The sequence below is a fragment of the Lemur catta genome, chromosome 10 (assembly GCF_020740605.2).
Source record: "Lemur catta isolate mLemCat1 chromosome 10, mLemCat1.pri, whole genome shotgun sequence".
NCBI classification, from domain to species: Eukaryota; Metazoa; Chordata; class Mammalia; order Primates; family Lemuridae; genus Lemur; species Lemur catta.
Genome location: NC_059137.1, coordinates 81,903,504 through 81,915,437, shown reverse-complemented (window position 1 = coordinate 81,915,437; position 11,934 = coordinate 81,903,504). Strand labels below are relative to the sequence as shown.

The 11,934-nt window shown below is 45.4% G+C and overlaps 1 protein-coding gene across 1 annotated transcript; it reads left to right on the top strand.

Annotated features, from left to right (window-relative positions):
- The first annotated feature begins 7,961 nt into the window (after window positions 1–7,961).
- On the top strand, window positions 7,962–11,934 carry LOC123646255 (fructose-1,6-bisphosphatase 1-like). The gene is made up of 3 exons (XM_045563025.1): window positions 7,962–8,123; window positions 9,614–9,751; window positions 10,984–11,934. The coding sequence occupies exons 1-3, from the start codon at window positions 8,073–8,075 to the stop codon at window positions 11,125–11,127; spliced, it is 333 nt and encodes a 110-aa protein (XP_045418981.1). The 5' UTR covers window positions 7,962–8,072; the 3' UTR covers window positions 11,128–11,934.

Here is an 11,934-nt window from a genome sequence, read left to right as displayed (position 1 = left end):
GGGGTCTCGCTCTTGCTCAGGCTGGTCTCGAACTCCTGAGCTCAAACAATCCGCCCGCCTCGGCCTCCCAGAGTGCTAGGATTATTGGCGTGAGCCACCGCGCACAGCCGATAATTACTTTTTAAACACCTTCTTGGAAGCAAATAGCTATCTTTGACCCAGTATTTACCAACATGGTACATCTGAAGATGGTGTCTTTTATTGTCTAGTTGGGAGCTGACTGAGCCCATTCCTAGTTGCAAGGTAGGTAGACATGCTTAGATCCCAGCATAAATTCTAGTGTCTAATGTCTTGTGTCCTGCAACTCCCTCTCATAGTAGGCATTTGCCAAGTTTGTTCTTCTGGCTAAACCATGATAGTGTCACTTCTTAGCCCCAAGTCTGAATCTTTGGAAATCTGAGTTGATGGGGTACATATTAGTCTCCTGAAACAAACTTTTAAAAGGCTCTTCTAGGCTCTTTTTCCTACCATATAAAATTATGTATCATTGCACCTAGGATGCAACATATGACTCCTAATTCTCCTGTGTTCTTAGTTTCCTTTGTCCTTTTAATTTTGGGGAATTGCAGGTTGTAGAAGGATGTTGGGAAGTCAGAGGAGGAGAGGTGTTAATTATTCTACTCACGTGAGGAATAACTATAGAATGAGGGTGGAATCAGTTGATGTTCCTTTCCCTTTAGGTCTTTTTAGTTATAGAACCATAACATCCCTGGCGTAGCTCACAGCTCAGGCTCACTCTGACCCCAGCTTCCTGGCTTGCTGCGTCTCTCAACTGATTCATTTAACCCACGAGTTTGGGGGCAAACGTTGGCTCTTTGTGGGCAAAAATAATAACAGCCCCAAACTTTTTTATGTATAGAGTACAAATATACATACCATGATGAACAGATACATACCTGTACTATTAAAACTGAAATTCATGGGGGAGTGCGGTAAGGAAAAATGTTATAAAGGCTCATTAGGGGGATCATAAAAAAAAAAGTTGAGAAACACTGACGTGACCACAAAGGTGTGCAGGGTACCATGGCAGGCACCGGGCCAAAAGGTGGATGACAGTATGTCCTCCTCTCTAGGAGCCTATCCACAGGGATGACCACCCTTCCTGTCTCCCAAACCAAGTGTCTCCACCAACGTGACAGGTGACCAAGTTAAGAAGCTGGATGTCCTCTCCAACGACCTGGTCATGAACATGTTAAAGTCATCCTTTGCCCCCTGTGTTCTTGTGTTGGAAGAAGATAAACACGCCATAATAGTAGAACCCGAGAAAAGGGTGGGTCTGTACTTCCACTGCTGAGTTTAATGTAACTGCTTTTCTTCCCAGCTTCATAAATGACTCCACTTGCTTGGCCAAGCTGGGTTTCTGGGAACCCGCCTGGATCCCTCCTGTCATCTTTTCACAGATTCTGCCTCACTCCCAGATCCCCCCTCGCCACTGCGCACACTGCCACCAGAGCTCCTGCCATTGCCATCTCTCCCCTGGACTCTCACGGACCCATCTCCATTTCTAACTTTTTATTGCCATGTTCAAGGCTCCTCGGAGTCTGGCTTCTGTCGGCTACCTCTTTTGCTACATCTCCGTGCACCAGATGCCCCGGCCACACGCCTGACCCTGCTGCCAACCACAACTGCTTGAAGTGTCTGTCACCAGTTCTCCCATTGGAATCCACTGGGTCCCTACTGGTTTGATGGCTTCTTGAGGGCAGAGAATGAATTGTATTCTTCTTGGTTTCCCAGCATCTAGCACAATACCTGCCACATTGTAGGGGGTCAACAACAAATGATGGTTGAGAAAGATTGTTGAATGAAAGAATATATCCAGCTTTTATAAAATAACAATTGTACTTTAAAAAAACCTTTGAGATTAGAAGTGCAGATACCTGGGCTTGCTATCTTTCCCTATATGACGTGAACTGGGGACATGAAGGAGCAGAATTAGAAAAAACAATCAGAACGTCAATTAAAGAGGCTGCTGGTCTTGACCTTATTAAGAGGATGGGAGCCACGTCTGATTAACTTGCTTTACATCATTCCTAAGATACTACTGCATGCCAGATTCAAATTCACATATTTCTCTACTGGGTCTGTCAAGGTCTTTGGCAGTTTCAGGCATATGACTTGAGTTCATTCTTTAATAATCTCTATCAGGCACCGCAAACTTCTCTGACTACAGTATGCCTTCTGATAGGCATGTTCACATTTTCCAGTTTATACTTTCTCCTGTATCAGCGAGGGTGATTTGTTGAGAGCAAGCGGCCAGGGAATCATCTTAATCTGGTGCAGAACAGTTAAAAACCACGTTAAAGCGGCCAATGTAGAGATGGAAAATTCCCAGTGGTGCGCTGGTAAACTGGGTCTCAAAACAAACCAATGAAAAATGTCTGACACATAGCACTCGCCACTGTCAATGGTGCATACACTTCCCATAGTTCATTTTAAGCTGCCAACATGACACCAGTGAAAGCAGAGCTGGGAAGAGATGTGCACAGTTAACTCTTGAGAGCCAGCATATCACTGAAATCCCACTCCAAAAGTAAGTCTTTGGTAGGCCCACTGCAATAGAGGGTTACTTCCTTTGAAAATTACACTAGGGATATTGTTGAAAACTCTATGCACCCCAACCTCAACTGACATCTATAAGACATACATTAGAAATTTCTTGCAGATCTTAATTCTAGGAAAATCTTCAGTTCACTTAAGGAAATATTATTTTTCCCTACAAACAAAGGGAAATGAGTGACTAGTCTTGTTTCTCTTCTTCCTTTGGCTTCCAGGAAACTCAAACCACATGATTTTACCGTATCAACAATGTAGGAAATTATGACTTATTTATCTATATTCCATCAGCTTTATCTATGCCTTCTGTTCCAAGTGGTGTTTTCTCTGTTTATCTTTTGGCATGTATGTAAACATATATATTCATTCACTCTGTATGCCACCTCATATCTTCCATGGCAGAGTATAAACAAACAAGACCCACATTTCTTGAATTTTCCTCTAGATTCCCATTTTTATTTCCTTGGTGTATACTCTGTATCTTGTTACAATGTATACAAAGTGCCCTTACTGCATACTCTCCATCTTGTTACAATATTTTAAAGTTGTATTTCTTTTTTCTTTGCTCAGGGTAAATATGTAGTCTGTTTTGATCCCCTTGATGGATCTTCCAATATTGATTGGCCTTGTGTCTGTTTGAACCATTTTTGGCACCTATAGAAAGGTAAAACCTAATATATCAAGCAACCGGTTTTGGATGAAAAGAAAAGTTAAGAATGAACATTCAGTCCTATTTCACTATGTGGAGCAACCAGAATGTATATCATGAAACTCTGTGAGGCTTGAACAGGTTTGTATCTCAAGTCCTGAGTTTTTATTTTAAATTTTATTTGTTTGTTAGAGTCCGGGTGTTGCTCTGTGGCCCAGGCTGCAGTGCAGTGGCATGATGCTAGCTCATATGAACTTGAGTTCCTAGGCTCAAAACACCCTCCTGCCTCAGCCTCCCAAGTAGCTAGGACTACAGGCATGCACCACCACGCCTGGCTAATTTTCAAATTTTTTGTAGAGACACTGTCTCCCTATGTTGCCCAGGCTGTTCTTGAACTCCTAGACTCAAGTGATCCTCTCACTTCAGCCTCCCAAAGTACTGGGTTTATAGGCATGAGCCACTGTGCCTGGCCTTCAAGTTCTGAGTTTTTCAGCCTTAACTGCAGAATGAAGATCCATTAGGTCATTAAAAGGGAATATAATAGTAAAATGTGGGTGGAAAGAAAAGGATATTTCACTTTTCAAACTATGTCTTTCTTTCTTTTATGATGAAAATTACATTTTAAAAAAGGAGACAGTACAGTGTAAGTATAGTGATGACACTACATGAACTGAGAGTTGCAAAGAGTATGACAACAATAGAGATCATTTATGTCAAAATTGTCCTTTAAATCCTGTGAATAAAGGGTCTGCAAACTATTAACCCCAGGCCAAATCTAGCTTATTGCCTAATTAGTATGGCCTGTGAACAAAGAATAACCATTTTGCATTTTTAAATAGTTGAAAAAAATCTAAATAATAATATTTAATGTTCCATGAAATTTATATAAAATTTAATTTTGACTGTTCACCACTGAAGTTTTATTGGCATATGGTCACATTTATTTGCTTACATATTGCCTTTGGCTGATTTTATGCTACACTGTGAAGGTTGAGTAGTTATTACAGAGACTGTACGACCCATGAAACCTAAAATATTTACTGTCTGTCCATTTGTAGAAAAGGTGTGCTGAGCCCTGCTCTGAGTCTGGCGCAGGACGTGAACCCGGACCCTGCCCTGGGCCTTCTAACTGTGTGACCTGGGCTATCTCCAGAGCTTCTCTTTCCTGTTTTTCTTTACATGTGAGAGTGTGTGAGAGAGAAAGAGACAGACAGACAGACAAACACAGAGCAGGCTCAATTATATGGACAGGTGAAAAATTGAATGAATATCTGTGGATGCATCATAAAACATTATAGGATCTAAAATATGTCCTCTTAGTGTCAGTTTTTGCTTATTTTAGAAAGGAAACTGTATGGAGTTGTGGCTGAACCTCTCTTTCTTCATCTTAATAAATGAAGCAGCTATTCAGCTGAACTCCACTCTAAATTACAAGTGCATTAACTTGAGAAGTGAACCCCAAATTTGCACTTGATCTCTGAAAGGGACTTACTGTCTAGTATTGTGCACAATTGCCATTCAAACTTACAAAAAGTAGAGCCACTGTGGCACAGTTGTCTTTGGTCATTGGAATGTATTTTACTTTCGTCTTGGGTGAGAGGCAGATCCACATCAAAATCAACTTGAGTAACACAAGGTTCTAATTCTCATGCCAGAAAGGCAAAGGCAACAATTCATCTATTTTCCAAGTCATGTCAAGAAACATACCATTCCTCTTATAGACATGGAAGGATATGATTTTTCTCACACAGTCTCAAATCTGTAGTATAGCAAGAAAGGTTTGTAGCAAAATTCTTCTCTGTGGAGGAAGAACTCTGGCTAATGACTTAACCAAAATAAAGTAGCACTGAGGTTTGCCAATCGCATTCTCTACCATAGCCCCCACATAAAACTCTTTGAAGGAAAAAAGAAAAAAAAAACCCTAGAAAATTGGGAGACACTGGCTATCAACTAAAAACAAACCAACAAAAACCCAGCTTGCAACAGCAGCTTGAACTGGGAATGCCAGACACAGTGGTCAGCAGTTGGTCTCCACACCCTTCTCAATAAACCTGCAGTGACTCTCGTAAAAGGTGGAAGGACATGATGAGTGTGACGCAGCCCTCTAAGTTGTTTCAGTTTTCAGAGGTCTTATTGATTGTTTGAAACCATTTGAGGGCTTATGGGGCATAAATTTCGACATGTTTGATGCTTCCAAGGAGACCATTCCTGCTTTCCACAGAGAAGGTTCTGAGCTGGAACTCGGTTCACTGGTGCATGTGCTAAGGGGTGGAGCATCTGTAACTGCGACCTGCAACAGTGATTGGGCCATGGTCACATGACGCCTGGAAACAGGCTTGAAAGGGACCTGGCAGGATGTCCCCAGGATCCCCTGAGATGCTGGGCAACCATCATGGTTTGTCCAAATATGGAGTCAAAATCTGCTCATTAGTGCTCATTTGGCCTTTTAGAGCATCAGAAAATAAGATTCTTCTACATGTTTGGAAACAGCTTTCCTGTCCCCGTTTCTTTCTTTAAGGTAAACGTCTTTCATAGGAGATGACTTTTAGACCTCTCTCTAGCCTGGTCACCCTCTATGGGACATGCTGTGATTTCCAATGTCCTTTAAAAACATCCAGTTCCCACAACTAAAAGCAGAGTTTCAAAAGGAGGATTTGGTTGCCTCTGTGACAGAGCACCATTGGTGACACGAGTGTCCCCTCATGGCCCCCATGCCTACTTTCCCTTCCAAGACCTCAAGTCTCCAGAACCCATGGTGTCTTCCCCTGTATTCCGTATGGGGTGGTGTGAAATCAAACAGAAACCTGTAGCGGGTGGGACAGAAAGGTAAGGTCCAGAGACTTTCTAATTTTGCCAGGTGCTTTATGCCCATTGATCCCTGGGCATCTGCAAAAGAAAGCAATGCATTGCCCTGGAGGAAAGGCATCCTTGCTTAAGGTTTGGAGGAGGGAACTCATGCATTAGAAAGGCGGCCAGGCTAGAAAGGAATTCCTCCAAATCCAGGACTCACTGGAATTATTTTCTCTTTGCTTTGAGTATGTGGGTTGTAGACAAGTGTCACTGTCTTATTCCAGGCAAGGAAGTGTAAGTGTGAGAGCGTTTGGCGACTGCATTTCAGGGAAAGGCTGTTTACTTTTACACCTTCGGCACAGGCAGGCATGGATGGTTGTGAATCTCTGGGGAACTTTTCTTGGTGGGGAACTGGTTATTTGGAGCCTGTAGTGGGGGGAGAGGACAGTTAGAGGCCCAAGTCCTCCCACTGTATCGCTGGCTTCAAAGGAAGCTGGTGATTGTTAAAAAATGACCGTCGGACAGGTGGTCCCTATTGACAAAGGCCATTCATTTCCTTTTTTCAAGATTGTGCGTTGGCAAAATTTGGGATTAGGGAGAACAACTCAAAACTTTGGTCCTGTGTTTAGTTGCACTGCACTGTCTGATGAATATAAACCAAACTAAATCAAATGAGTCAACCCAGCCCAACCGGGTAACCAGTCAACCACCCAGGTGAAAACCCAGAGGAGAAGGGGTGAGGAGTGGGGAAGGAAAGAAACGGTTTTTGTGATTCTTTCACATGAGTAGCTCTTAAACTGTAGTGCAAGAGCCACGAGTGGCGCAGGGTGACTTAGTAAGTCTGGGCTGCAGCCACAGAACGTGCATTTCTGGTAAGTGTCCCAGCTGACTCTAGTGCAGTCTGTGGCCACCCCGTTGAAAGTCACAGGAAGAAATTACCTGGAATAATTTTTCTGGGATGACTTCCTGCTCCAGCTTCATGATATATGAATAGATGCGCCTGCTTACTCTCAGCTGCTGGAGTCTGTGATGGGGAAGAAGTAAGTGAAATAGGGAGAAATTGCCCATTGTTGTTTCTGTTCAATTCAAGCAGAGAGTATTTAAGCTAAAAGGTTTGTTTGGGGCTGTACTGGGGACCAAAGAGCCAATCACGTGTTAATAAAGAAGAGAGTTGTCAGTAAGAGATCACTGATTAGGAGCCATCTCCTGAAGGTGCTCCCTTCCCTAGGATTAGACAAACTGTGGCTCACACAACCCGGGGGTGTGTGTTGTTAATGAAAAACAGAACAAAACAAAACAGATTTGAGTACATCATGTCCTAAGTGTAGGGACTACTGTGTTAATTTTTGGTGTGTGTGCACGTGTGCATGTGGATTGGAACTGGTTTGTGACGTAAAATGTGTTTCTTACCATGGGTCAGGGTCAAAAACTTGGAGGGCATCTTCACTATCCCATAGTGACTCTGGGGAGATGTTCTGAGTTCCTGTATTTCTGAGAATGTCCTTGCTGTGTGAGTGATACGCAGCACACTGCTCAGTGGGGTTTGCGTTGCGATTGGCAAGAGCTCAGGAAACTGATTTCCTCACCAGCCTGGCTGCCCTGCAGCCCAGCGTTAATCTGTTTAAACAAGGATTCAGTGCGCAGGTGAAAGACATTGGTGCCCATAATAAGGTTAAACTGGCGGGAGCTGGCAAGAAGGCAGGCTCCTTTTTGGAAGCCATAGCGCAGAGATGAGGGAATATCAAATTAGAAAAATTGGAGGAGGTCGCTGATTGGAAAGAAGGACCCAGATGCAGGAAATTGGGGTCTGGTGGGGGGGCTGCCGTGGTAATAGAATCAGGATATTGCTGATGTGCGGAGGAAGGCCCCTCTGGGAAGATGCCCTATTTCATTAGCTGAGTACCTTGATGATGCCTCCTGTAATGGTCGAACCAGAAAAAAGAACCAGAAAACGAAACAAAAATGTATTTTGTTTTCTTTTTTGCTCTAGAAATCAACTGATGAGCCCTCCGAGAAGGATGCTCTGCAGCCAGGCAGGAACCTGGTGGCGGCCGGCTATGCCCTCTATGGCAGTGCCACCATGCTGGTGCTTGCCATGGAGTGTGGTGTCCACTGCTTCATGCTGGACCCGGTGAGAGGCCTTGCAGGGGGCTGGGTGCTTGGCTGGTGGCCGTGAGTGACTGTATGTATTGTGTGGTGCGGGGGCGGTGGCAGGGGTACGTAGAGGTGGAAATTGATGCCCATGGAGGGACAGAGATGATGGCGAGGGGTGGGACGGGGAAGGGGGACGGAGAGACATTGCACACATCATGTGAGAACTATCTGTCCAGAGCAGAAGAGGGAGTCTGTGTTCCTAGACGAATTCCTTAGTGCAGCCGTTACTCAATGACCCCAGGGCCGGCCAAGCGCAGGCCACATGAACGAGTGCAGCGTGCTGGGGCGGGCAGGCTGGGCGGTGGGCGCTGGGGTGAGCTGAGTGCAGCAGTTCCTATTGGGAAGAGGGGCCCAGCTTGCCAAGGCTTCCAGTGGTTGAAGAAACGCTGGATTTTAAAAGATGCGATGTTTCTAGATGTGTAAAACACTGTACTAGCCAAGTAAACACGTTTACAGACCAGATGGGGGCTCTAGATGGTCTGTTTGCCACCCACTCTGTCCATTTCTGGCCTTTCCGCCCACCTGATTCACCAAGAGGTTGTTTTTCTGAGGGGAACAGGTGACAGGTGTCCCAGCTGAAGCCCTGAATGACATCATTTCCTCAAATATAGCCCAAATGTATTTGGTGTTGCGTACATGCACACAAACCTTCAGTTAGCCCTTGCAGTCATGATAAGGCTTTGATGAACTAAGGGAAATAAAAATAAGGAAGAAAATGAAGATAATTTCTTAGTCTACCATATTGAGAAAAATTACCTTACAGACAGGAGCCCACAGTGCCCTGAAAAATGTTCATGAACAATTTTGATTGGTGGATAATTTCTTGCACATAACCATTAATTTGTGTTATTTATTTATTCAGTTAGATGACAGTTTCAACAGAGCAGGTAAATTGAGGGACGTCAGCTCATCAAACGCTTGGCACAATGAAACCCACCACTGAAACAGACTCCAAAGAATAGTTTTCCACACGTTGGCACATTCATTATGTGCTTCGTCCAGGCTACCGCGGGGAAATGAATTGGTTTTATAAATTTTAAAATTTTAGCAATGTCCTCACGTGGCACTACTGAGACACTCTATGCATACAGGGGTTTTGGCTGGCAGACTGAGAACAGCCTACACACAGTGAGCTGGGCCCCTCTGGGGGAGACGGGCTGCTCTCGGGGAGGCCTGGGGTGTGTGCGGCAGGCGTGTACGTCAACACGGCCACCTTTGTCCCACTAACTCTCGCCGAGCCGGACTTTCACCCCTCGGCAGCGTGGGTGCTTAGCTGATAAACAAGGGAAGGGGAACAGCACCAGTTAGTCTCCAAATGAGGTGACTTCAGTGGAAATAATGGCGGAACCAGAGCAAAGTTCCATCTGAGCCCAGGACGCAGTTTTGGGACTCACTGATGTCTGCTGATTTGTGCCTCGCCAGGCATTTGCTTGTCATCTCCTTACCTGTCCTTCTGTGTCTCTAAAGGCCATCGGAGAGTTCATTCTGGTGGACAAGGATGTGAAGATCAAAAAGAAGGGTAACATCTACAGCCTTAACGAAGGCTACGCCAAGGACTTTGACCCTGCCGTCACTGAGTGCGTCCAGAGGAAAAAGTTCCCCCCAGTAAGTGAGGGGTCTGGGCTGGGGCAGGTGCAGTGTCCGGGCATCTGGCACCAGGGGCAGCTCTGGAGGGAGGCAGGTGTCCCCTGAAGGGAAAAGGGACCCTGGGCCTTGGACCTCATTTGGGACTCTTGAGTTATGGGGAAATCCGTTGATTGAAGATTTCCCTTTGGGGTGAAATAAAGCAGGGATGGAAGCGGGTTGGATTTTGATCTGCACTGAGCCCACGATTCAGTTCTCATGTAGGTTCTGGGCACTGAAATTCTTGCCCTGAGACGTCAAGTCAGAGTGTCTAGCTCGGCCCTCGCCGCTTTCTCCTGACAGAAGAAAATCGGGATAATAAAGTCAGCCGGATGCATGAGTGCATGGCAGTAAAACAGTTTCCCTTCTGGGGGCCATGGTCCCAGATGGCACAAAAGGTGGTTCTGCCACCCAGGCCCCTGTCATGTGGTGTCTGTCCCTCCTGGCCTACTGTCCAACATGGAATTTTCAGTCGTCCCAGGAATGAGAGTGTCCGTCTTGGTATCTCTCTAAAGAGGTTACAAATTAGTGACTATGAAGAGAAGAATGGCTGATCGTAGAGGTGGCTGTACATGGCAATATCTGATTTTGTCATACCTTTGCTTAAAAGCCACTGATGCCTGCTGTTTTTCTGAGGATGAAGCTCAAATGTTGTCGAATGACATCAGAGCTGGCCCCAGGCTCTCTCTCCAGCTTAATCCTCTCTCACTTTCTGAAGAGTCTCCTCCCACCCCAACCCTGCACACACTCACTCTCGTCCTACAGCCTCCTCCGCCAGGCCCCGTCACAACAGCACTTCCCTGTGGACGTGGCTAAGCCTTTGCTTGTGGGGGGTCCTCTCTTGTAAAACAGACACCCCCACCCCTGCGCAGCTCCTTAGCTCAGCAGAAATCCTTCTCAACCTTTCAGGTGCTCCTAAACAGCACAATTTTTGTGATGCTTGCCCCAACCCCATAGCCAGAATCAACCACAGCCTCCTTGGGGCTTCCGTGGGTGATTTGACCTATTATGTATGAGATGTGCAAGAGGCTGTCTCCGTTGTTCCATTTTCTTCTTCTTGGGAACAGGATTCTCATCACACTTCTTAGCACAGCCCAAACACATACCTGGAAGGTGCTCAGCGTATGACTATGGAATCAAATACACCCAGGGAACACAAAAGGAACTCACTTTATTTTCTGCAACACTGATCGATGCTGGTCTTAACCTTGCAGGATAACTCGGCTCCCTATGGCGCCCGGTACGTGGGCTCCATGGTGGCCGATGTTCACCGCACTCTGGTCTATGGCGGGATCTTTTTGTACCCCGCTAACAAGAAGAGCCCCAGTGGAAAGGTAAGCACCTGCCCTGGGGGGTGAGTGAGAAGTTGTAGACTGCATTTTCAGCCCGAGCGACTTGATTTAGGAAGAAAGAAAAGTTATGGTAGCTGTTATGCCCTATAGTAAGTTGCTAAGGATGTCTGTGGCATATTCTTTTCTAGACTAAAGGTAAAGCTGGGTGATACCAACTAAACATAAAAATGGTCTCTTGAGAATCCTTCCAGTGCTGTGGGGGAAAGAGGATTAATGGCCAGGAGGGGGACTAAAAGTCCATAGAGCTTGCAGCGGGTACGTGGTTGGGCTTGGGCAACATGAGTTCCATTCATAAAGTAAAATGAAACAGCCCAGTCTCATGTCCAAGGCAGCAAATCAAATATGTATTCCAAATAGGAGTCGTCTTTGGTTGCTTTCAAAAGGCATAAAATAGAAATAACTAATGAGCTGACATTTGCCACTTGGAAAAAATGATGCCTTTTAGGGAAGGAAGGAATCTCTGGGAAAACCTAGAGCTTTCAGGTGAGCTGTTGGCACTGACCACACTGGCCAATGCCCACGGCGCTCCCAGCAAGCCGCGGTGGGCTGTGCTTTCTCTGGCCGGCTAAGGGGTGTCCTACTGTCCCTCCACCAGGGTGGTGGCATGCTTCCTCCCCAAGTATTGTGTCTGCTTCATTTTCCCCATTGACAGATTGCCTTCTTTTCGTTTTACATGTGAGAGAAAAACAGGAACAATAATCCCCTTAAGACAGTTAGCAATCCATATATTTTGGTTATAGTCAGATCTCTGTTTGCTGCATATGGCATCCGGTTGGCTGAAGACGTTGTAATTGACTTAATACACTGCTTCTG

What these genes read in the sequence shown, in the direction of transcription:
- LOC123646255 (XM_045563025.1), top strand. Translation starts at nt 8,073, where the DNA reads ATGCTGGTGCTTGCCATGGAGTGTGGTGTCCACTGCTTCATGCTGGAC. An exon ending in ACTGCTTCATGCTGGACCCG is followed by an intron (nt 8,124 to 9,613) that starts GTGAGAGGCCTT and finishes GTGTCTCTAAAG; the next exon opens with GCCATCGGAGAGTTCATTCT. An exon ending in AGAGGAAAAAGTTCCCCCCA is followed by an intron (nt 9,752 to 10,983) that starts GTAAGTGAGGGG and finishes TTAACCTTGCAG; the next exon opens with GATAACTCGGCTCCCTATGG.